The 26747-nt window shown below is 44.1% G+C and overlaps 1 protein-coding gene across 1 annotated transcript in view; it reads left to right on the top strand.

Moving 5' to 3' along the window:
- The window catches only part of GALNS (galactosamine (N-acetyl)-6-sulfatase), a 46133-nt gene that overhangs the window by 15003 nt on the left and 4383 nt on the right, over positions 1 to 26747 (top strand). Inside the window, exons 10-12 of the mRNA XM_059824725.1 lie at positions 4628 to 4764; positions 7365 to 7467; positions 16069 to 16190. Coding sequence (XP_059680708.1) covers positions 4628 to 4764; positions 7365 to 7467; positions 16069 to 16190 — 362 coding nt within the window. The remainder of the gene's footprint in view (positions 1 to 4627; positions 4765 to 7364; positions 7468 to 16068; positions 16191 to 26747) is intronic.

The following is a 26747-nucleotide window of genomic DNA, read 5'->3' as shown; positions in this document are numbered from 1 at the left end:
TTCATGATGCTGCCTGCCAGATGTCTGCACGTGCAGGTGTTACGCTCCCAGATGTCCTCTTGGACCCCACTCGGGCACCTTGAGAACCTGTTCTGAACAGTGTCCCCAGGATGTGCTGCTTTGCTCTGAGTTAGACCCCCATATGATGCTACTGATAAGTAAATATGTGATAGCTACTTATATGTCTTTTCTGCTTGTATTCTTGCCATCGAGGCTCCAGCACTGGTACCCACAGCAGCACTGACCGCAGGTGAGAGGTTTGGCATTGCTTCTGTGTAATACCACTCACGCTACATTGGCCTGTAGGGCGCCTGTAGTTACTGCTTCATAATTGCCTCTTTCACCGACATAGTAAGTGGAGATGCGTGTTTGCTAGTACGTTTTTGGCTTCTTTTCTGTATCTTACGGAGTCTGTAGCTTCAACATCTTCCTGACTGCGAGTTTAAACTAGTCAGCCTAAGTCCTGCGTAGTCCAAGTAGCTGTAAAATGTGGGAAAACTGCTTCAAAGTCTTTCATCACTCTTTCTTTTCAAAAGTCTTGAAGGAAACAGAGGCTTGGGAGCCCTGAACCAGGGTGGAAGCAAAGAGCTTCTCAGAAGTAGCAAGCACAAAGCTGAAGGGTCAATTCTTCCTTCCTGCGCTGGGGTCGCGCTCCCAGTGCAGTGGTTGTTCCTTCCCAGCCGTGGACGTTTTGAGGAGCAGGCGGAGGGCCAGCGGCCATTTCAGCTGGCATAACTGCAGCCAGAAAAAGAGGGCTTGTATCTCTGTGAAATCCAGTTATTGGGTGGAAGGCTCATTCCGCTGATGGGCTCTGGCAGTTTATTAATAATCTTATTGATATATATGGTTGGGTGGGTTTTTTTCTGTTAAAGAGCACCTTTGTTTGCTTAAATAAAGGACTAACTTTCCATTTAAACGAAAGAAGTTAGGTGACAGGATTGTGAACGCTTGACAGGATATCGATAGAGGTTAGGATAATTGGTGCAGTTGGCTGATTTGCAGTTTTTTGGGGGGTGAGGGATGCCTCGGGAGCGTGTGTTGCTCTTGGCATCAACATTCAGTTAATTCTGGTCCCCCATCAGGAATATTTATTCACACACAAACAGCCTTTCTGCAGTTTCCTCCTCAGCTACGTTTTCCAGGTGAATTCACAACAAATCAGCATTTCAACATTCCCCACATCACATCTGCCTTCTGGAAGGATCCAGCTGGAAAAAAAAAAAAAAAGAATCATATTGTGTTGGTATTTGAATCCTCTTCCTCCTCCTCTCTTCCCTCACCCTCCTCCCCTTCCTCTCTCGTGCCTGCTTCCTGAAGGAGAAAAGAACATATCAACCCAAAGACAGCATTGCAACCTTTTCTTCACTATCTCCCATGGGGCGCAAATTGAAATTGAATTAGACAGGGATATCAGGTCTGCTCGCTGTGATAACTGTAAAAGGATTTTATTTAAAAACACCCTGACATTTGTTCACCCAGTTTCAAATATTTAGCTTTCCTCCTTTCCATTCCTGGCGGGGGCGACTTTATTAATTGTCGCCTTTGATTCAGAGTTAAAGCTTGAAAGCACTGATAACAGCAGTGGTGACTATTTCTTCTAGCGACGTGGCCCACAGCAAAAGGATTTCATTTTCTTAAAGACGTTATGTGTATACTGAGAGTTTATTAAAAAGGGGGGGGAGGGAAGGAGGGGAGAAAAATCCGTTCTTACGTGCGTAATACCGGCTGTTTCTCACTGATACGAGCAATATCTGATCTCGCTCTTTTTTATACATTATTTATTTTCTCTGGGCTGTTGCCCTCTCAGGATTTTTCTTTTTCTTTTCTTAAAAAAAAAAAAAGGGGGGGGGGGAGGCAACTAGAATGAAAGAGCACTGTTGACAGGAGAAAATGGTAATTTTTTTATTTTTCTCTGAAAATACTTCAAAGTTTTATATAAATATTAACCTCCCCCCCCCCCCCCCCCCCCTTCTTCAACATGGTGCTGCAGAGCACAGATAAATCCAAGTGGCTGTGGCATGGGCATTTAATTTCCTTAAGAAGTTTTCTCTGCTTCACGGAAAAATGTTGTCTGAGACCAGAAGCGTAATTGGATGATTAAAGAGAGTCATCTACATCTGGTTATGGTTAATAAGGGCCAGTACAAGAAGACCATGGTGGCCCCACAGGATTGTCACAACGCGATGTATAAATTATGTGATATTAGAGGCACGAGTCTCAGGTCAGCGATTGCCTCTTGCTGCCTGTTATCAAAAGATTGAGGCGAGGGAATGGAGTGACAACAAGAAAAGTGACTTTTGGATTTGCCTTATAAATTGTGAGAGACCTAATTACAAAAAGTCTCAGACACCAGTTTGCCCGCCTGCTCCTGACGTAGCAGTTGTCAGGGAGCAGGCGTGTGCCAGATCTCCTCTTCATTAGACTCCAAGCTCTGCATATGGTGTTCTGCTGACCCTGCAGCTCTCCGAAGGCGCGCTTGGGGTAAATTAGCCAGCAGATGAGCCTACGAGGGACTGAGCATCTTTGCCGAGATGCTGAGCACTCGTAATCCCCTTTGGCTTCAGAGGGAGCGCAGCGTTCCCAACACCAGTGGCTCACGAGGCTGTCCAGCTCTGTAAGGAGTGAGCTGATGGATTGGTTTTGGGGTTTTTTCTGAACGCATATATACTGGTTTTTTTTAATGTCAGCCCTTTTTGAATGCACATCTGAGACCGGAGAAGAGCCTGTGCGAGGGGACGGTCCAAAGAGCACGCAGCACTGTCTGCCACAGCTAATCCCGTGGACCACACAACCAGCTTTGGTTCTGTGTTTGCCAAATGGTCCCGGGGAGAGCAAGAAGCAGGGTTTACCCCGTCGGAGGGCTCAGTTCTGTTTCCTTCTCCACAGCCGTGTATCAGAAGATCCCCATCCTTTTCTCCACGCAGAAAGGGAACTTCAGGCATACATCTGCTTTTTACGAGGGATTTGTGAGCTCATCTCTGCCCCTGCCTGCAAAGACAGGCTGAGCACGACCTCTTCCAGGCTGCCTGCTGCAGCAATGTCCATGAATAAGGCTTAACCTCAAACGCCCGAGACGTTCTGCAAGATCTATTGATCTTGGTCAACTGATCCAACTGCTTTCCTGGGCAAGGGTTTCCATGGTCAGGCTTCCTCTTGTGCTTAGAGCTTTGCACTTTGATTTCTTCTTAAGAGTTGTGGAAGTATTCTTGCATGCAGCTTTAATATTATGTGTTCCTGCCAACACCTTTTGATGAATGAAAGCCATTAAAATTTGAAATTACTGTAATCAAGTAACGTGATATTGTAATGTTAAACTTGTAATCAGTCCCCTGCATGTTGCTTTCTCCGGTTTCTTTTTTTTTTTTTTAAACTTGTTAATTCTTCCTTTAACTGTTTGCTTTTTTCAGCCCAGTCTCTTAATAAAAGGCTTAGTATCCCAGCAAAAATAGCGTTTTCCCTTCATTTTTTTTTTCGAGAGCCAGCATCTCGCAAAAATTCATTTATCATGTTATCATTTGTTGTCGTATTTAAATAATTAGTGTCAGCTTACAGGCTGGGGGTCTGTTTGTGCGTAGAAAGAGGATTCAGAGATAAAAAGTCTTTGATAGTCCCAGCATCGTAATGTTCACACTGACGTTCACAAGGCTGCTGCCAGGACTTGGATTTCAGTCAGAAAGTGCTTCTGTACTTACAGATGTGGGCTTGTATCAGATGGCTTCTTATCTCCGAACAAGTGGTACGGCTGAAAAGGCTCTTTTCACGTCGCATCTTATGCTGGTGCATCCTGGTGCAAAACAGTCTTGCTCTTGATTTGAATGTACCTGCTTCAGTTTAGTGTGTCGCTGGCTAATTAAACATCCTACAGCAGATAACTGTAGCATACCACAAGCAGGGTGGGAGCAAAGGTTCAGAAAGAATCAGCCAGAACAGACTTTTTAGGTTTTTAAAATATAAATAATTAAGACCAGAGAGATAAGTATGGCTTCCAATTAAGGAAGAAAAAAAAAAAGCAAGGGGGGAAAAAAAAAAGCTTGCACATCTCCATTGGAGCCAAAACCAGATGTTTTTCTCCCTTATTAAAATATATACTAAAAATACCACAACTTTACAGTTCTTGAATTGTTGGAAATGGTTTGCAGATGAAGTCATCGAGCTCTTTTTGTTATTATCCATCTATCCCTGTGCTTTCTGGGAACTCTCTCAGGGTACTCTGGACTCTAGAGATGACCTGGTGAGGGAACAAATCAAGGACTTTTTTTTTTTTCTGTTTTAAGTGCTTATTTTTCAATCCACAAACGACTTGGAATTTGCTAAATTAAGTTGAACTCTACGAAAACATGTTCCTCTAAAGTGGATAGTTAGAGAGAAGTGAGAAGAAAGAGAGGAAAATGAAAAAATGAACCAAAATGCAAATGCTCTGTAGAAATGGAGAATTACGGATCATCTCCTTTATTTCAATAGGAGGTTTGCTAGTGACTGCAGCACCGTAAAGGGAGATATTCTCAAAAGATGCTTAGCAGAGAAGGAGGGTCAGGAAGCAATACTTGTGCTTTGGTGGAAACCAGCCTGTTTCGGTTTGGCTTTTACTGAAGGTCTTTTTGCAAAGGCGTTTCTGTTGATTTTTCAGGTCAGTCATCAGCTGGGGAACGTGATGGATCTCTTCACCACCAGCCTCTCGCTGGCGGGACTGCAGCCTCCCAGTGACAGACAGATTGACGGCATCGACCTTTTACCTGCCATCTTGCAGGGCAAGCTAATTGACAGGTTAGTTATGAGCCCGGAGCTCTGACTCTTGCCTCCAAACTGAAATGATGCCAAATGTTGGGTTATTTTTTAAATCAAGTTTACAGAAATATTTTATAAACTGAATAGATGCGTCTTTGCTCCTGCTCGGTGAAGTGGAGTAGCACCAGAGCTTTACGCTATGTGCTAATTTTCCGGCGGTGCAAGCGGAGGTGGGATTTCCTGACATGTGGCATGTTGCCATACAGTGGAGTCTGGGGACAGATGAAAATGTCAGGGGGTTAGCAGGGATCGCTGGAACAACACATGGCAATAGGGGAGATAAAAGCCTGAGAACTGTAGCCTGGGTAGGGGAGAATACATTATTTATTACTGAAAAAACATCCAAGAGTGTGCCGGGTCTTTATAGCCCCTGCTTGCCAGAGGTTGGAGGTAGAGGCTGGGCTGCTGCAAGTGATCTGGAAGCCCACCTCCTCCTAAGGTCTGGTTTCCGTGGATGCTTTTGCAAGAATAGATTCGGGTTAAAGACCTGGGATCTTTATGGGTATGGAGAAGTGCTGTCAGCTGTTGGCTCCAGGCACTAAGATTTGACAGCAAATATCCTTGACTCTCTTGTTGGAAGGGTCGGAGGTGAAGAGAGGTCTTGTAGTTGTGATTTTGATGAGGAATTGGGCAGCCCGGGAAATCTGAGTACAAACATACTCTTGGTCTGTGAGGTAGCAAGGAAACATATGCATGGAAAACATATTTGAATTCTTTTCTGGGTTGGATGTGAGCCTTTGTTCTGTAAAATTGCTTTTGTGCCTGTTAAGCAAGAAGCATTGCATACACTATTACCTGAGAGCTCAGACGGTGGCTGACGTGAGGCGTGGCAGGTTCCTCAAACACAGCCTGTCCCATCGTTACTTCTGAAAGTTTGTAAAGCTTCTTTGCTGTTTTAAAAGAGAATTTCATTGCAACCACCAACCTCTTGGAACTGGTGCTGTTTGTGTTACAATAGCAGTCACTCAAGGCACATCATGGCTTTTTTTTTCTTTTTTTTTTCCTTCTTTTTTTTTTCCCAGAACTGACCAGGTCACAGTTCCCACAGCCCCCAAAAACTTTCCAGGGGATGCACCTTTAGTGTTCTTTTAAGCTTAAAAAGGAAAAAGTGATTAGGGAGAAAAGATGTCAGTAATGGCAGAATTTTGAGTACAAGCTGTAATCCTCTTCCAAAGTTGGGAAATATTTTTAACCCACACACCTTCAATCAAAGGGGCACGTAATAGCTTGTCAAATAGTGTTTATGGCAAGGAAAAAGGAGAGTGGCGTACTTTGTGGCATATTTGTCTGGGCTTTTTATTTTGCTAATGGGACTGGTTTAGATCAGGTTCTGCACTTTGGCAGATCTCTCAAGCTGCCTTTATTTCACCCGAGGTTCAGGTGCGTTAAGGATGCAGGAGTGGGCTCTGCTGGCAGCAGCGTTTCCCCTTTGTTGACGGGCAGTTCCTGGTGACAAAGGAGAAAGGCTCATTGTTTGTGCAAGGAACCTGCAGGGGAGGCTACAATTTTAAAACAGAAGAGATCTAAGGCCACTCCTGACATTCAGATTTGGAGATTTTAACCTTATCTTGCATTTAGGGACTGTTTTTTTCAAGGTGGCATCACCGGAGTGAGTAGTTTTTGCCAAGTGGCATCTCTGAATGAAAGACAAGGATGTACCTACCCTACTGACAGTGATAAACAGCTTCACCATCTCACCCTGTCAGCAGCCTGAAACAACTGGAGGGAGCTGACTACGTCTGATGTCCTTGTGTGATGAGCTGCACCAACAAATCAAACCTCTCTCCTGCAGATAGTCCATTTCAGTAAAATTTTGTACTGTTCCCTCAAAAAACAAGAGCGTGTTATTGGGGAAACCGACAGGAATGTTGCTGGGATGCCCAGGGAAAGGGTAGTGCATGTTCACGGGTGCAGACCAAATGCTCTGAGTGAGGTGCGTTTGTCAAATGTATTTTTAATTAGGAGAGCCTTGGGGAAAAAAATGCAGTTTTCAGTGGTATGTTTAGATGATGCAAAGAGGGAGGTTTTGGGAAAGAAAATGGACAGGAGTTAAAAGTAAAGAATGTCTGCCTGCCAGGTGTTTTCATATGGAGTTTTTCTGAGATGGCATCCAGAACTGGCCAGCATCTGGTGTCCTCTCTGGCCACCGTGTCTGTGTGACACTAACAGCACATAGCTTGGTGCTGCCATAAAGAGGAGACTAAGCATCTGTGAATCCCCGTTTCTCTCACTCACACACACACGCGCCACTTCTGAGACATTTGGTGTTTAAATCGGCACGCTCTATAGGAAATAACAGGGTCTGATAGTTCAAGGATTAACAGTCACTGGCAGCCAAGCTGTATAATGTTTCATTCTTGCGCCCTGTGAGCTCTCAACTTGATGAACACTTTAAAAAATGTTAATTGAAAACCTTGCAGTGGAGACTATTAGGAGGCAGCCTGTTTCTGACTGATAGCGGAATCGGAAGTCAGACGCCATTAAAGTGTTTGTCTCCCTCATCAGCGAGGCTGCTGTGACGGTGGCTGCCCGGGCCCCGCGCGTTGGCGTTTCTCATGCAGCTTTGTTCTCCTTCTCAGGCCCATATTCTATTATCGTGGCAACGAGATGATGGCAGTGAGAGTCGGGCTTTACAAGGCTCACTACTGGACCTGGAGCAACTCCTGGGAGCAGTACAGCCAGGTAACAGGACACCGACCTGCACCCTGGTCTCGTTCATTCTCCTGGGGAAAAATAATCCTTTAAAGCCGAGTTTTAAATTGGGGAATGTCGCTGTGCACTTGCAAGGCAGCCTTTTATTCACAGCCTCTTACGAGCTACCAGATTGGCTGCAAAATCTAAGGGGACTGGTGTCACAGCACCCCTCTACTGAAGTCGGAGATGAGCAGAGGAAAATGAGCAAAGTCTGGGTTGGTCTGAGAAGTGCTCCCTTTAATCAGCGCTTAATGCCCCTTAATATTAAGCTTCTTTCCCTGCTGAGTTCTGAGCTTTCATGTGTACCCTTACAAAGTTTGGGGTCCGATGCCAAACTGATCATGTATCTCACAATATCTAGTACAAAAGACCTGGTGCCCTGAACTATTTAAATGGAATAGGATGGGTTTGTTGTTTTTCCTTTTTTCTTGAAGGGAAAAGGAAAGCCGTAGGAACCGCACAGTGGAAAGAACAGCAGTTGTTGAAAACAGTAGAGTACATGTGTTTAATCTATTATCAGCACTTTTGCGAGCCCCTATCACACTATAAGATGTTTTACGTTTTATTTGCCAAATAAGCACAGCTTTTGTAATTTCCTAGCTGATCGTCTCACAATTGGATGTTAAGCACTGTTATTTTTCTTCTTTTGTATCTTTCTTGCCTCAAACTTGGGTACTAAACTCTGGGGCATTTCTTGAATGGCAGGTTCACACATGTGCCTTGCTGATTATACCTTTAGACATGAACTAAATGCATTATGGCGCAGCTCTCAGCTATTTTGACAGCAGGCTGGTATTGGGGAGGGATTGTTTGTATGATTTATTTTTTTCCATCTTCCTTTTTTTTTTAACTTATGGTGGGTCCTTAAGGCATCACAGGTGCAGAAATAAGTGCTGATGACATTTGTGGATATAAAAGTGCATGGTTTATTTCATTGGGATGTCCTGGGGGTAGAAGGAAACGTCGGCTCCAAGGGAGTCATTTACATTCAGGGCTGTAAATATATGCGTTTGTCTTTTTAAGACTGTAATGTTCCAGGAGTCAAAGTTTCTGTTTTACGCAGAGTAAGAAGGAAAGGAAAGTTGGCTTCAGAAATGCATTGCACGCTCTAGCTCAATGCTAATTCTACACACCTAAAATGAGATAATGTATTTGTCTAGGTTAGTATGCGAGTAAAGCCCATATGTCACACGTGACACAGTGTGGAGGATTTTCCCTGTGTGAGAGACGCGGGGAGCTTGTGTGTACGTGTGTATGGGTATATGAATGGGCTGAGAGGCGTGCTCTTCCCATGTGCGTGAAGATAATGTCACACAGGAATAACTGCTCTCCATTGTAATATAAGCACATACACGCACTTACGTACCTAGTTGGGAAATAAATAAACGTCTACATTGATCTAAACTTATTTGTACATGTCTGAGTATGTGTGTAGCCATGATAATGGGGACCAGTTACTCATTTCAAAGGCTCTCCTACTGTGAGCAATGGCAGTTGTGCAATTAAGGAATATTTATTTCTTTCTAAGTCTTTGTTTAACTACTGTCTGATAAAAGTCAGCAATTATACTGTACATCAGAGAGATGATTAAAAATTCACTTGCTTTCCTGCAGCTTGTATCACATGTGGTTGATGTGGGTAAAATTGGAGCACATTAGTGGACAGACTAGCCATTAACAACATGCAGAGGAAGCTGAGGCTGAAATTTGTTCCAATTCTCCTCATATCCTCAAGCCATTAATTACAAGCCTTGCAAGTTTAAAAATAGAAATAAATCAGAATGCAGAACAGTTCCACAGTTCTGAGTCCTGTTTTAGGAGTTCTGTAGTCTCACCTTACGATACAGTTGCCTCTTTCAGTGACTGGTGTTCTCAGCTGTATTGATATTGGACTACGGTTACGCTGCCAGAGTCAAAAAGGCCAATTTGTTTGCTAATTTAATTTGAAACATGTATTTAAATACATGCACATCTGAGGCATTAGGAATTCTGACTGTTGGCAGGTTTGCTGTTTGATAAGTTTGATTTGCCATCCCAGTAGAACTTCAGCTCACGAGGCCTTGTTAATTGTATGATCTTTAGCATGGGTCCTTACCTTATTGTGAATCCAACATGATGATTTATTAAACTTTCAAATATGGATCTCTGTATGTCTGAAGGTCCACACTCAGACCTGGAATAAACACGTGTATCTGATTGGCATGTCATCCATTTGAAAGAGATCTGAAGTTGGCCAGATGTGTCAAAACAGCTGTCTGCAAATTTTTAGGAGGTTTGTTTTATGGGTAGTCGAGTATCTCATTATTTTGACAGATACATGGCACGTTTTAGCCAAACCTCCTTTCACTTTCAAAATTCCCTTGTTAATTGACAGTGTGGGCAATCATTAATACAGAAAACTTGCACTGGTTTTAATCCATACCCTATGCATTTTTCTTTGACTTTTAGAAGAGATTATACCATTAAAGCAGCCAGAACCACATTTTCATGTTGATACTGGAAAATGTGAAATTGGTGCATGCCCTGGATCCATCTGGGACTACCAGGGCTTTCAGGATTATCCAGAAAGAATCTGTGCAATTTTGGCCTCTAACCTGGAAAGCTATGTGTTTGAATGCGGTGTAAGTTAGTTAAGGAATAAAGTATGTATATACAAATAAAAATGTACCAGAGTGAAGCAGCTTACAGAAAGCAAAGCCTAGGAAAGCATAACAGGGATATGAATGCTTCTCTCCATATGGCACTTGGAATATTTACACTGGAAAGATCCCATGCAAGCAGTACACAGGTTTACAGTCGTCTTAGACTCCCCTGACATTAACATGCCCTTACTGGTCTGCATCCTCTGCCTTATGGCCTGGGATTAAAATTTGTCATCTTTCACAAAGATGAAGTGTGCTGTTCTGTTCTTTCTATTTTTTGTTTGTTTATTTGCTTTTTAACCCCCAAGCAATTTTTTTCTAGTCTGACTCCTCTCATAAACGCTTGTAGTCTTTCTCAGTGCTGGAGGATACCTGGATGCTGTCTTTTCCGCTGGCTTAACTTGATTACTTCGGTGACTTGCATTCTTGAATGGTTAGTCTCTTGAAAGCATAAAGGGAAGGCTCACTCAACAGAAGCAAGTGTGAGTAAGCACTCAGCGGGACATTATTCCTGTAGATCGCATAGATAGCATGCTTATTTGGGTCTGTTTACCTGGCTTCCATCTCCTTTCGTATAGATGGCTCATGTTTACATAGCTTGACATCTCTGACATTCAAGAGGTGATAAATGGGACAGAGGTAGATGAAAGGAAACTTTACTTGAAAAATACATTTCTATTTTTAAATAGTAAAGATTTGTAAATCGTTTGGTAGGGGGAGGGAAATCTTCACCCTGCACAAGACCTGAGTCCCTGTTGCTCAAGGACTGGTGGATATCAGAGCACAAGCTCTTTCTCCGTCACTGACCACCTTTCTTCTTGTAGCAAAAATCAGCAGTGATAAAAACAGCCACATGCATTGTGCATTGGAGCAGAAGTAAGAACTAAGGATAAACCTGGGGAGATCCTCTCGTGCGGCATAAGACACGCAGGAGTCTTACTGGAAGTCTCCTGTAAAATGCTGTTCTTGTTGCTCTCATCATCCATCCTTTCAGCCTGCAAATCATGCTCGTTCATTACCAAATCTGAACTGGATTGCAAAGTGCATGACAAATAATGCAAGCAAACTTGGCATTTCTGTTTTATTGCTACTGGTGCCCTCAGCCATGATGCTGGGTGCCCAGCTTCCCATTCCTAAAATACGAACGCTCGGAATCTGCATTGTTATCAGTTATTTTGTCCACTGGATTGAAGGGAGACGTACATTTCGTATTCCTCGTTTGGAAGCAGAGGTCTGAAAGGGGAAAAAATAGGTATTCCCTATGGATCTGAGTAGCCAGCAGGTCCTTCAGGAGTTGCCTAATTTAATGCTATGTGGTGGAGGCAGGAGTGTGAGCTACCAGGAGAAAGGAAATTTCCTTCTCTGCCTGCCACAGAGGCTATCCAGCAGAGAATAGTTCTTGTGTCCTCCAAGAGCAGTGATGCAAGAAGGGGAAAAATAATTAAGAAAAAATGTGGAAAACGCCCTTTGGTTCATTGGAGAGTGGCTGATAATATCAACCTTTCTGCTGTCAGCTTAGTATCTTGTTAGTAGTCTTCAGTGGTTTTTCATGAGGGCTCCTGTGTCTTTAAACGACTGGTGTAGGTGCCTGCCAGAAGACCCTATTGTTTTAACGTAAAATGCCAAAGGGGTTATTCCTGCCGCAGTCTGTCTGATTGCCCTTCTCCTCAACGTGAAAGGATCGATAAAGCCTTTTCTGCAAGGGGGATGTGAAGTCAAGTAGAACCTCACAAATAATGACATTTGATTGTGGTCCTCTGAGCATATGAGCTAGCCATTGATCGCTTCTGCTCGAGAGCCACTGGAGGCTTGCTGATCTGCCCATCTTCTGGGGTCTCTTCCAGACAGTTAACACATTAGAAGCAATTTTTGTTCAACAGGGTTGAAGCTTGGCAGTCACACTTTCAGGTGTCTGGTCATTCAGAGCTCCGGTTCGGGAGGCTTTTGCTGAGAATTGCCAGGAGAGTGAGAACGGCCGCTTACCCGTGCTGTGGCAAGCAGCAAGAAACAACGTTCCTGGTTTTAATTAACTGCTGTTCTTTTCTCCTTCCTATATTAATAGAGTTTTGCTGCTCTGGGTTTTGTGTGGCGGAATGAGGAGACATGACCAGGAGACAGACCCCAGATTTGCTGCGCCACTATCAAAATCTGCAGCCGCTTGTCAAGTCGGAGGGATCTGGGATAGCGCCAGGGTGACGAATTGCCAGAGGGCTTACGTTAACACAAGTGGTGATTCCATCGCTTGGCGGAGAGCCCAAACTGGCAACCGGCTGTATTTGTCTCATGTCTATATTGACATAGCATCTGTGGTCCATTTGCTCTGGAAATTAAAGCATAAGCTGTGCAACCAATAGCCGCTAGATCTTATGAATGGAAAAACAATCCAGGTTACACGATTGCTGGGGAGAAGGGCAGAAAGACGTGCTTACTGAAAGGTTTACCTGATGTGCAGGAAATGTTTGGGTTTTTAAAAAAAAGGATTGATGGAATTTCTCCTACAGCAAACAGGTCTGCACAGTGGTGCAAAACACTGCGCCTGTGTAAGAGACTGGGTGCAGGAGCTGAGCTATTTCTGGTTGCCATCTCATGCTCTTTTATGGGCTCCCTTAAAAGGCACAGTCGTGCTCTAGATAGGATCTTCTGGTTTGGCTTTCATGCTTTTATAATTGAGGAGGAAAGATCCAAGAATTTGCTTAAACACAGGGAGTGACCTTTCTACTTTGTTTGATCAGTGTTACCTGTAAACATGCAAGTTACCTTGGATAGCGTGCAGGGTAAAATATTAGGCACATGCTTTAACTGGCTATTGATTCCCTGCATATTGTTATTAACAGTCTGCCAAATAAATAGCTTAAAGCAAATAACAGCAGATGAAGTGACAGTTGATTTGGGTTTTGTTATCCTGGTGGGTAGGGCAGGCATAGCTACCACTTTGCTCCTCTCCTACATAACATAGCGTTGGTTTTGGGTGAAGCTGCCATCCTCTTGGCAGTGCCAGAGAGCTGAAGCTGGTCCTTCATCAGCGCAAATGGTGAGAGCTCCTCTGCAGCCCTGGAGTGATGTGGCTTTTGCTCCAGCTGAGAATTTGGCACATTTGCATTTATTGTTAAAGCCTGCAGTGTTCTTGGGGTCCACAGGGCATGTTGTCAGCTAAGGCTTGTACAAGGAAAAAAAAAAAAAGTTTCATTTAATGAAGAGCAAGAAATGATCCAAAATGGTGACATGATTTAAAATGATCGTCTGGAAGCGAGTCCCCTTCCTCACCAGGCCTGTTGTCCTGCGGGCTGCTTGGGGTAGCAGAGCTGGAGGGCAGCTCCTTCTCTCCCATCCAAGACATACAGAAGGAGTTGCGGCATGTCCCTCCGCCTCAGCTCCCAGCACCACACGTGACCAAATTTGCACGCTTTCCAAGCAACCAGAGGCATTGTCCGATGCTCCAGAGTGTGTATTCTTGTCTTTAAATACTTCTCAAATCTCAAGCAGATTTAATTTATACTGGGTTTGCTCCAGAAAAGAAAAGCAATCCAGACTTGGGGATCCCAGACTTTCAGTTCACTGGTACAGCTGATTTTTCTCTTTCCATCCCAAGAACTGAAAATGCTTTGACTTACAAAAAAAAAAAAAAAGAAGACATAGCGTTGTGGATGATAAGTTAAATATTCTTTTCTGTCAAAGGGACGGAAGACTAGGCTCCTCTACCTGTATCTGTAGTGTATTACTCTGATGCAGGACAATGCCTTGATCAGGGGTGTGAGGGTATAATTTTACCTCTTATCTTTTGGTCATTTGTTGATGGGCAGGTAGAAAATATTTTAAGCTCTCTCTGTAGGTTGAATATTGGCAGTCACACAGTACAAAAAAATAATAATAGTCAATTTTATTTGTGGAGATAAAGTTGAAAGGCCTTAGAAATTTAAAAGGTGGTTTCAGCCATACTTTAAGAGAGTTATTTATCAATGTCGTAAAATGGTATGCTTGATTTTTTTTTTTTTTTTTACTTATTTTATTTTTTCCCCAGTAGACTACTTTTGAAGAGGGCATTGAGTGCCTAGATTAGAAAGACAGATAGCTTTTGGCTAGTGGCATCAGGCAAGTTGTCACAGCACTTTCTTTCCTAGGAGTCTTTGGGACGTAGCCTGGGCTGTGTGCTGGGGTCTCACAAGCATTTTATAAGAAACAAAAGGCGAAATGTGAACAGAGCAATGTATAAACAAATACCCAAGAGACTAAAGTCTGCTTTCAAACTAAAGCATTTGCAGCCGAAGAGCATTGTACCAATTAGCAGGCTCTTAATTAAATTGCTTGTTTGATTTGCATCCAAATTATAATTTGGATGTTATGTAGGCTTTGATACCTTTTCATTAACTGTTCCTTTTGAGGAAAAAAAAATAGTATCTATTTTTCACTGTGCGTTTCAGAGGCCTGTGGCGTCACAAGGTGGAAAGGTCAATCATTTTTGTATCCATTTAAAGTCCATTATTGGTAGGCCACTACAACCTATCAAGCAACTCTCTTATTTTTCCAGTCAGTGATTCAGGAATCTATAGCTCTGTGCAGATAAATGGGATTTCATGGGCTTCTAAACTTCTAGCTTTATTGAAAAGCAGAATATTAACTGCTCCACTGACCAGCTGTCCATTAAAAACACAGGATATTTTTAGAAAATTGTTTGCCAATCAAATCCTACCCACATCTGTAGAGAGACTTTTCAGTTTGTTTGTTTTATAAGCAAATGCTACAGCTGGTTTCCCACCTCCACTGAAATATTCCCATTTACCTTCTCTCCATGTCTCTGTCTGTGTCTCGGGGCATTTTGAGGTATTGTAAGGAGCACAGCGTGTTAGCTGGAATTGCAAAACCGAGCTTTAACAAGTCCATTTGGTGCTAGTCCTTGCTGGTCTGTGCGGCCCCCTGCTTTATTTGCTGTTCAGTGAAATTAGTGCTTTGCATTTTTCGCTATTCCCAGGGCTTAAATGGGTTCTGTTAGCCCACAAGACTGCAGGCCAGGCTCTAGGTGATTAGGGAGCTCGACACCTGGCTAATAACAGGCTGGGCTTCGGGACACGCAGCCTGGCAAGGCGTGCAAGGGCAGACGCAGAGAGCTCGCTGCTCCGGACTTGCGAGCAGGTGGCTCGCTCTGTCCCTCGGTGGCTAACAAGCACTTTAACCCGTTGCTGCTAGCAAAGGGAGAGTGCCAGTACTTCTGCCCTTCATATCCACTGCCGCTACTGGGAAAATCCCAGCTTCTGACCCAGTAGACTTGAATGTTAGTGGCAGGAATGTCTCCAGATTTAATACAGTTCTTCCAGCGCCGCTCTCATTCCCAGGTGAGTGCCTCAATACCAGCTTGCTATGAATCAGATCAATAAATGCACCCCTTTCTTTAAAATCAACCAGATTTGCTTCATTCTTCAGGGAAACAGATCCTTCAGGTCTGGTGTCAGGCGCTGGCAAGCTGAGTTTTCGGGGTGGCTAGCAGGTGCCCATTGCCTCTCAGGGTGATGCCCCTCGGTTTGGCCAGATGTTTCCTCTGGGACTGTTGTTTTTTGATCAGAACTGCCAAGTGATCCGATCCTCTCTGTGTATTTTGAAGCCGTAGAAACCAAAGAGAGAAGATACTTTCCACGTGCAGAATTCTGATTAAATGGTTTCACCTCTGTCTTTTGTTTTGCCATTTCATTTTAATGAATATTTTATAGAGATTATTTTTTATAAGGCAAAAATGTAAGGCCTGCTCCAACTTTTATGTCAGTGCAATGCCAACATTGTCACCTTATTTTACCTCATCAGACCAGAATCCATTTTGCAGACTGAAGTGGACTCTCAGTGTAAAATAATTCTGGGGTTTGTGGGTATATTGGAACAAGACGCTGAAAAAAGTGGCATCAGGTAAAATTTTGCTCCCTCACCTGCTTCACCCTTGATGACCTCTCTTTTGTTCACTGCAGGGCATTGATTTCTGTCCTGGGCAGAACGTCTCTGGAGTGACAACACATACACAGGAGGAGCACACTACCCTGCCGCTGCTTTTCCATCTGGGGAGGGACCCTGGAGAGAAATACCCATTAAGGTGAGCCGGTTAACGAAGATGTGAAAACTCAGCACTGTCAGTGTGTGCTTTATATAATTCATTTGCCTTGGTAGCTGCTTCTTGCAATCTGCTTGAAAACCATCCCAGAAAGCCATTACTGGTGAGAGTAGTAAAGAGAAAGGAGCAAACCTTGGTTTTCAAATGGTCAAGCTAGCTGGATGTGCACATGTCCATGGCTCGACTCGTCAGTCCGGTGGTCCTTGTTCTGTGTCCTACCACCCCGGATATAGGAGGCAAAACACTCACTTTTGGACAGGACAGGACTGAGTGCAGGGCAGCTGTGGAATAAAGCGGTGGTGTTGGTGAGCATGTGCATTGGAGCTTTGATTCTCCGTGTGTTTTGGAGGTAGGGAAGAAATGTCTTGTGATCTTTGCGTAGTCTGTAGTATTTTTCCTCTCTGCATTGGAATCTGTGGAAGGCAAATGTGGTAACCCTCCGATCTCCTAGCCCTGCTAAAGGAGCTTCTCCAGAGGGTCTTGAGCAAGAGGACTTTCTGCCCAATCGTGTTCCCTCCTTGGACTCTCCCAGCTGTCTGAATCCATTTTCCTATAAGCCTACTATTATAATATTTATCTCTGGCACACACCATGCCCTGAGAGATTTCTGTAAGGATTTATGTAGTCATCAGCCAGCACAGCCCACATATAAACCTGCCACTTCCAAAAAAGCTCCTAAGGTGTCCCCACCTCCCTCCCTCCTTCTTTCTACTGTGACTGAGTTTTACCCTGCAGCAAAACTAGCTGCAGGCGGGGGCATGCAGCCTCATCCCTCGCCAGTGGCTCCGACTCAAAGAATGTGGAAATAAATAAAGAGAAAACTAGTGCCACTATGACCGCCTGCACAGAAATGGTTTTGTGTAGCAGCTTTAACAGAGAGATGTTGTCTGAGCTGACAGGACTGCAATTACTCAACTGTTTTAAATAATTGAGTGGATACACTCACTCCATTACTTTCAAAAGAACTGAGCCTGTGCTGTCCACTAAGTGTTTTCACTAGAGAGAGAAGGGGAGGAAAAATATTTTCACTTCTCTCTCACTTAACAGACGAGCACCCTAGAGGTGCATTACGCAGTGTATAAAGCTCTTCAGAAGCCCAGCACATTAGCCCTCGCTTTCTGTTGCATTTCAGCACTAATGAATAAAGCAAATCTGCAGCTCTTGTATTTTAAATTCAGCTCAGTGAAACCACGCTAGTGGGCTGGGATTCCAGATGAGACTATGCCCTGTTTGGTTTAACAACTATTTAATTTTAGGAAGATGAATAGATAGAAATTACCTCTTTTTCCAAAAAGCGAACAAATGGCTAGTATTAAGTGAACTGTAGTGTGCCTACTGTTTGTGTTTCCTCTGAATTTGAGGGAGAGGAGCTCTTCCCTAAGAGGTATTTGCAGTACACCTGCTTCCCTGTTATTTAGATGTTGCTTACCACCACCATGGATTGAGCATTCAAATAAATTCCAGTGCTACATCTGCAATCATTTCTCATATGGTTCCATTGATTTTTTTTGGACACTCACAAGCTGTTGCTTTGCTTGAATTTTATGGCAAGATTATGACATGATTACAGAACGCTGTGATGTTGTTTAATATGCAGACCCTAATAGAAAGCCTCTTTTTAGTAAATGAATCTTCCTTTCTGCAGCATGTTCTATTGCTATTGTCTCCTCTCTGGTCACAATGGAAGACTCATGGGAAGTGGGTCTCCTATATCGAATGTGGTAATTAAATTATCCTCATTTGTGGAGCTGTTACTGTTGTGTATTTTTATTTAGCTTAATTATCCCCCTTGGCAGACAGCCTGTTGGGAGTCCCGACACTAACGTTTCTCAGAAGTGAATCCAGCATTCTCTTCCAAGCGTGCATCTGTCTGTCCGTACATGCTGGGTGTGCTCGTACCTCTTGTGCTCCAGCCCGAGGTTTGTGTGTGTGTGTGTTCGCAGCCCGTCTTGGCCACGCTCCTCTATTCACCTTCCTGCAGCCCTGGAGGAACAGGGTCTATCATATAGCTCTTTCACCAGTTTGGCTCTTCTGGTGCGTCGTTATTTTGCCAAAGCATTTAGAAAAATTTGTGTTGCACCCCTGTTTTATTGGTACGTTTCCCTCTTTCATGTAATTTACCACTTTGCTTTGTTAAATCTGTACTGGATTTTATTAGTTTTTCTGCTGCTGCAAAGGAGCAGCATGGCACACTGATGCCCTGTTCTCTCTGCCCGCTTTTGCTCATTTTTTATTTCATTTATTTCCCTATTTTAGTGCTGCCTTTTCTTCTCCCTAAAATTATTTTAATAATCTGTCATATCTCTTGATTTGCATTTGTTTGGAGCGGGGTCACATGCAAAACCACCAGTAAGAGGTTTCATTGCTGTGCATGAAGGCCAGGCATCACACGCACCTCCGGAGAGGTTTACTGCTTATATATTTGGGCTCCGTCGAGGATGCTAGAGGATCTTGGAGCCAGGACATCCTAGAAATCAGTCAGCTCAGTCAGCTGCAGCAACACTCTTGACTTGCAGGGTGCTTATGTTCAGGCAGTCTCATCTGAAATGTCTTTGGGTCGTGACACTGTTCACACAAGGTACTGCCTGACACCAAGTGTCTTTTTCAAGGCTACGATTTCAGTTCATCTCAGAACATGGGGATTAGCCTTTTTCAGTCTTTGTTGGAGAACTGGCTGCTAAAGGGATCACTGAAGATGCAAGTCCTTCAAGATCTAGAGACAGCATGCAAACTTTTTGGTTCCCTGGCTTTCGTGGTGAAGCAGGACAAGTTCTTCCTCGTCCTGACACAGTTCACTGGATTTCCTGGAACCTGCCCGGAAACAGTATCAGCAAAAGCTTATCTCCCACAGGAGCACTTTTCATGCAGTGGAAAAACTGGTCAGGCAATTACAGGCAGGTCCTGTCATCATGTTGAGGACACGTCTAGCAGTTCTGAGCATATGGCACCCTCCACTTATGTTCCCCTTCACGTAAGGCTGTGCATGCATCCCTCCACATGTCTGCCTCTAGGAACAGACCCTCCCAACAGGGTTGTGACTCTTCCTTCCGGCTGTTGCCCCTCTGGTTTTGTCTGGACCGCCTCCTGCACGCCAGCTTCTGTCAAGGGACACAGTTGTGTTTGCCCCCTTCACCTTGAAAGGTAATTACTGATGTTTCTCAGTCTGGACTGGAACTTCACCCCGGCAATCCAACAGCCTCACAGACTTTGCATTTTGTTAGCTGGGGTTCACAGCAGTGCCAAACGCATGTTATGAGTTCTCACGCTGCCTGAGCTTGCCCAGGTGATGGCATATTTACGTCATCACATCAACAGACTGGATGGAGCAAGATCCCTGTCCTGTAGTTGACCTTCAGGACTGACATGCTCAGCGCTAACATCAGATCCATCCACTACCAAGCTCTTATCCCCCTGTCTCCTGGAAAGAGGAGGACTCTCCGGAGAACTGCAGGACTCTGGGCTCCTAGCGTTGAGTGAAGCTTGGCACCAAGCTCAACATTTATATGGCTGCAGGATGAGGTAGGGCATGAACGTGCCTGCAGGTACTGATGAGGCAAAATTGGCATCTGGAGAGGTGCTTGTAATAAGAACACCTGCAACATCAGGGTATATATGGGCAATATATTTCAGAGAAGTGTGGTTACTGGTAAATAATCTTTCTTTTGTTGCCAAAAATGGTAATGTAACTGCCCTTATAAAAGTAAGAGTTACCTTAGTATTTGGTCCTTGTGTAGCGAGAAGTGAACCGTTTGTGTCTTTTGTCATTCAAAAGATTGATTAGATCTGTGTAGGCTGTGGGATAGAAGATATCTCTTTTTTTATAGCTCTCAACTTTAAAATATAAATAAGATTGTGTGTTAGGCAGCACGCAAAGCAGAAGCATTTCTCTAAGTCTAAGCAGTATTTTGTTTCCTCCCTAGATGCAATTCCTGGGGGTTTTTGCTTCATATAAAAACACTCAAACTGTGGGATGCCTTTGTCACCAAATTTATCAGAATGCAGAACTACAAGATCTGATAGGTCTTTTTCTTTACTAAATTCTGTTCTGTTTGGGGTATTGTGTGTCCGCTAAGTACCACATAGGGAACTCGTTTCTCTATTCAAACCACATGTGACAAATGCAGTAAAATTATCTGTTGGTAACACCTTCACAACCAGTTGTCAGTTTTATTACTCAAGTCACAGATTACTGTTTATATACGCCTTTACTAAACTACTTCATTGCCGGTCAGGAAGAACACAAGTAATAATAGATGGCAAAAACTGGCATAGCTTAAAATACGGTTAACAAAATACCCCAATGCAGACTGAAGTAGAGAAAGTGGTTTGAGTCAGACGCCAATGCTGCAAAAAGAATTTATAACAAATCTCTGAAATTCTGTCAGTTTGAGCCAGAGGTGCAAAACCTTAATAACAGGTAAGTACAACGTGCTCATGCGTTGTTGATACTCCAGGTTAGTAGTGATTCTGCTTTGAGCGATTAGCCTCTGTTCAAAACTGAGTTTACTAAAATTTGAACATCAAAATACCTGTGTTTTACTTAGGGCAATAGCTTTTACTATTATGGAAAAAATGGAAGTGATAAGGCTTGGCTGATGAACATAATGATTTTAGAACACATTAATTAACAAGAGAGCTCACAAGTGCCTATTTCGAGCAGATGGAAAATCAAGGAAATCATCAGAGAGGTAATTGCACTGGTTATGGAGCCAGAAAAGAAGGGAAGAAGCTCCTGAAGGGAAGCTAAAGGGGAAAGGATCTGATAGAAAAGTTGCCAGTCTCACTTTACTGATCAGGACAGAAGCCTCGCTGCTGCGGGGAAAAGAGAGAAGGTGCAAAATGAGGAAAAAAAATGTGTATAACAAAGAGCCAGAATCTTGCCCAGGGGAGATGCTGACTCCTCATCTTCTTGCAAAAGAAGGAAATGGCACCAGCTGCATTGCAGGGGCGAATTAGCTGCTGCCACGGGAGAGGTGGCATTGAGAAAAACAAAAACTATGGCAACTGTGGAGAGCTGTGGATGAAGAGCCTCAGCGATGCCAGTAAAAAACATCCAGCATCAACCATGCAGGGGCTGGACGCAGAAAGGTTGTCAGAAGTACGTAAGCCAGGCGTGACAGCCGGTACGCAGCCAGCTCTGGAGGGAAGAGGGCTGAAGAAAAATATGTCTGTGGAGGACAGTTGCTAGCCTAAGAAAGGAGGCAAACTTGATCGATAGCTGCTCTTTGCCCGGTCCGGGATCAGCGCTCTGCATTGTGGCACACCGTCTAATCAACCTGTAACTTCTGCTTAATCGTGGCAGACCAACAGCCTGCGGGCATTTTGATAAGTAACTGTCTAGACTACAATGATGCTGTATAACAAGGAATATTGAAGTAAAAAGCCGTATGAACCAGTTTCAAAAATGCAAAAAGCTGTTTGAAATGGACATCTTCTTCAGAGACAGGTCCAGGGAGTGCTACAGCCTCAGAGAGTAGCCTGAAGAGCACATTGCCTGAATTATGATTCAGAAATACCGCTGAAGCAACTAGCGGGAGGATCAGATGGATAGTTGTTGTTCTCTGTCACCTGTTCACGCAGAGGCTAAGGCTTCACGTAGTCACTCTGCCTGTATCCCCTCTGCAATTTGAACGCTGTGGTCACTCGCAACCTGGTGGAAAGGCAGAATTCTTGAAGCCGGGGGGTTACAGCTTCCATGAAAATAGGTGACCAGGTAGAAGGATGACATCTCCTTGCTGCAAGGAAAGCTGTGGACACCATTAGAGAATCCACACAGCTGAGAGGCATTATCAATACTCCCAAATATTTGTGTGGCTAACTGGCCACATGCCACGCACACCTCCAGGGGTATTTGCATCTGGGGCCCAAAGATGCTGCTGGACCAGAGAGGTGAATTGGGGGCACGGGCCACCCTTCAGTCTTCTCTTTGATTCCTTGTTTGTTTTCCTGTGGCCCTGTGAGTCTCTCCAGTAATTGCAAGTTGTCGTGTTTCAGCAGCAGAGCCCCAAACCTGTTGTCTGCCTCATGTATTGTGCAGACTTTGAATTGCAAATAAACTTGATAATAGAAGAGAGGAACTGAGGAAGACTGAATAATAGGACAAGATCAAAACTTGGATACTACAGTGCTGAGCAGCCTCAAAGCACTGATAACAGATAAAATCAAATTACCTGAATCTGGGTGTATTTCACAATTTAAAATAATGTTTTTAATTAAAATAATTCCAGTGGAGAAGGAAGTAAAATATACAAATCATTAGCCAAGTTTTATGCTCTTCCCATAACTTCATGTGTGTCTGGTAAAACACGCTATAAATCTGAAAGCTGCTATTAAGAGCCCACTGTCAGGTTTTTGTGAAGCGCAGTGTATAATACCCATTTTGTTACATTCCTCTCAATAATAACACGGTCCTGTCACTCCCAGGATAGACATACTGCTCTGTGCCCGTATATGAATCAGCGGGACGAGGTATAAAACATCAAGATCTAGATTTTAAAAAATGCTGAAAATGCTCTTTAATTTGCTCCGGTTCTGGTCTATTTGAGGGCGTATTTGTGACGGTAGAGAATCTCCCTCGCCCTCTCCTTACAGCTGCGGATGCTAGCAGACCTGAAGGTGAAAGACTGATGACTGCAAGATTAAACTGGAGCTCTAACACCGAAGGCGGCATGTGAGACAAACCCTCCTTCTTCCAAACCTGAATTTCAGCGTAGGCCATGGTGGGGTTAATAGCAGAGCAGGTTACACTGGAGCTGTCTGGCGAGGGAGGAGATGGGAACAGATTGCCAAGGCACAATTACGCTAAATGAAGGAAGCACAGGCCACACCTGTGCCTGGGACCCGGCGCTCGCAATCCAGCCCTGATTGGATCTCCAGAGACTTCCCGGAGGTAAAGTGTCAATTAGTGTAATGACCCTGGACTTTGTCCACTCCGTTCCCTCATTCTGAGCGTGGAATAATTTCATGTACGCCGGGGGATCTTTTTTAGCAAACTCCTCACAACACCACCTGCTCACCCTCTCATTCTTCCAGTGCTATTCCCAGCTCTCCTTCTGCAGGATTGTTGAACTAGCATACAAAATGCAGCATGCCCCAGGGGCAGCAAGGGCTGGATCTTCATGCAGACAATAATGCCCAAACACCTGTATAGATAATATCTTTTTTTTTGGAACAGAGAATGTAGCAAACCCTGCCCTGGCAGCCCAGTCCTGCATACGCATTCAGGGAAATGATGGGACTCCATGCCAGAGTAAGAGAGGTTCCCAGCTCCGTTAACAACTCAGACTGATTATAGTGAAGTAATTATCCCCATCTTATATACAGATTAAAGGCACTCTTCTCTTGCAGATTTTGTCTCAAAATGCACTTCTTGCTTAGGGCTGGAGTCAGTAAATACTTTACAAATCGCTGCATGGATATTCGATCTTGGTGCGCTTTGTGGAGCTAAACAGCTCTGTCTGAGCAAAACCTGAGCTCATCGGAGTGAGGAGTGGGGATCTCCATGGGGCCAAGACAGGAAGACCAACCCCCACCGCCGCACCGCTTTGTCTCAGTCGGTGACTCCAGTTTCGGGTGAATGCCAGCCCCGGGGCTGGTGCCATCCCGCAGGCATTGCAGTCCCCCGCTATGCGCCGAGACTTGCTAGGCGTCTGGATGAGGAAGATAGTTCCCGTGTTTAATTGAGGCATCTGAAGACGATCTGTGATGATCTTCCAGTATGGAATGACACCTTACAGCACTGGGGTCCCTCACTGTCGTGTACTTCAACAAAAGGAAGACAGCTGCAATCGGATATGTTTTAAGCTAGTGTCAACAGGTTTAGCCAGCTTAAGAGCATGTTAAGCCCTACTGAGACAAGGTTTATAGGTTAGTGGTATGACTTGGAGCATAATCTATACGTGTTCTTTAGCTTTAGCCAGCTTTGTACTTATGTGAGAAGTGTGAGTCTTTTATATGTGCCAAGCCATTTCTATCGTGCTTTTGGGGAAGTCATTCAGCCTATGCTAAATGCTGAAATAATCTAAAAGTGTAGAAGCTGCAGGGGAGAGTGGTTCAAAAACACCAGGAGCTGAGGTTAGGCCAAGACTTCCTGTCACTGCTAAGCTAGCTGAAAAAGCCAGGAGTGTCCTGAACATGGGAATTAAAGCAAGAAGATGATTTAAATGACTCCAGCCTACTTTGTTATACTGCGGCATTCCCGTGTCTTAGGTTGCTAACGAGCAACAATGCCATAGATAAATGCAGTAGTTCCGATTATAGCAAAAAGATTTTTTTCATTGCAACAGGACTGGCATATTGGGAGCAAAAAGCAGCAGTCATGACAACATATTGTTTATCTTTCATCCAGACCACAGCTGTGTTTTCCGCTGGCCTGTCCAGATTATAGCTAATTTGGAATCCTATATATGAAAAGCCGTTTCGATGGATGAAATTGGGCTATCTTTTTAGCACTTAAATATTTGCAAAGATGCTTTGGAGCTTAATTAGTTAGCAGCCACATTTTATCTTATGAGTCCACTTCTAAAAGAAGATCGTAAATACTGGAGAGATGACACGCGTATGTGACAGAAATAAACACATTAGATAGTTACAAGAGCAGCAGTAGGAGACATTAAATGATTTGACATGTGGAGTATCTGTTAGACTCTAACAATTGATAAAATATGTATTAATTCATATTAATCCTTAATAGGAGGATCTTAATAAAGTGTGATTAGCTCAGGTTTGGAAGAGCTTGCAAATCCTGGCACAATAGGCGCATTAGAAAACTAAAACACTGAAATACACGTGTCTCCCTAAACTGCGTTTCATCTCCATTTCCATCTCTAGAGTACGTAGGCTTTAAAATGTTTCTGGCTCCCCCATTTCATCCAGTCTCCAGCTCAGATGTCTGACATGCTGTGCGCATCCCTGGTACTCGCCTGTGGTTTTAGGCAGACTCCCTTGGTGTGTTTCTCTCTGAAGCCTTTTCTCTCCGTGTGCAGGCTCTCCCGTGTTAGCTGTCCTCTGCGTGTCAACACAGGTTAGCTTTAAACCCTCTCTGCCTCTCTTAAAAATCTGGTTTGATTTTTTCAAGCGTGCTGCCGGGCTGGCAATCCTGTGCGCTTGAAATGCAACCAGAGGGCTTCCAGATAAAATCTCGCCAAACTGTAAGGCCTTTGTGCCACCGGGATGCAACACTCCAGCCAAGTGATTGTTGCCTTGAGTGTCCTCATCGGGGTGTGAGTCAGAGATGGTCTTTGGCAGCTCCCAAACTTCCGCTTGGCCCTCTGTTTTCAGCAGTCTTTAAGGCAGTGCAGGAGTAAGCAGCTGGCTGCTGGGAAGGCTGAGGTGGGATGCGTGGGGAGAGGAGCAAGCAAATTCAGGAGCTTCGCAAGAATAGCCTGAGTTTCAGGGTGGTCCGTACAGATCACGCAGCCGGTCCCGGTGATAGCCTCTCCACCAGGATACAGCTAGCTGGGTGTGAGAGCAACAGATTAGTTCGCTTGAGCTTGCCATTTCAAATTCCCTTCCGGTTCTCTATCAGCAAAGCTCAGGCCCATCCCCACAATCAGCTTCTCTCTGGATGGTTGCCGAGATGGGATATTTATAGGGTTTACTGGAAACTGTTGGCACGTTACTGGGCTTCAAAATGTGATTGTTTTTCAAAGAAGGAAATTAGCTGGAGTGTGGGGCTGGTGGCCAGCTTGGACTGTAAGCAAAGGGAGCCTGAGGTCAGGACCAAGCTGCATTGTTTCTTTTATCTTCAGAAGCAATTTGCCGCTCTCTGTTTTTCAAGTGACTCTTAACGTGATGGACAAAATGAGATCATTGGGTAGTAATCCTCCATTTCAGAAATACTTGAAGTACTAGTGAAGTGCACCTTGAACCACTTAAACAAGTACCTACTGGAGTAATTGGGTGGATAAAAATCTGGTAATTTATAACCCTGTGTGAGGGCTTGGAGTATGACAGATGGGTCCCAGCTTGGAATAATAAAGCTGTAATGGAAGAATGTAGATGGGGCAGAACCCCAGGGTGGATGTTGCGAAATGGAGGAGGTATTCTTGTCTTGGACAAGTCACTTCTATTCTTCTTCTCCATCTTCCTATTTGCATAATATTAGTTCATCTTACTTGGTGATTGTGAAGTTTTACTAGCTGACGGTTGTATTTGAAACCCTTAGCTTGAGAACACTTGAAAAACAAAGTATTGACATTACCTTCGTTTCCCGGCAATAAATGCCCCTGCGCGATGCACGTGTTCAGAAAAGCACTTGAAAGAGTGGAGGATGAACACGCAGAGAGCTGAGTGACCTCTTGGGTGATACACTGGAAGGATCGCCTCGGCAAACTTGTTTATGTACTAATGTGTCTGGCAAGGTGTTTGTCTTGTGTCTAGGAAGTCTCCCTTGATAATCATTTAAGGTACAGCTCGAGGACAACCCCAGAAGCACCCTTCTTTGTACGTGCCACCTTTGCTAACAAGACCCCCCTCGGGAATCAACACCAGCTTGCAGCACGTCTGCCCGACTACGAAGCGACACATTTGGGGCCACTG

This window comes from Gavia stellata, chromosome 15 (assembly GCF_030936135.1).
Source record: "Gavia stellata isolate bGavSte3 chromosome 15, bGavSte3.hap2, whole genome shotgun sequence".
Taxonomy (NCBI): domain Eukaryota; kingdom Metazoa; phylum Chordata; class Aves; order Gaviiformes; family Gaviidae; genus Gavia; species Gavia stellata.
The sequence above is the reverse complement of the archived record's forward strand: the minus strand, read 5'-3'. Positions and strand labels throughout refer to the sequence as shown.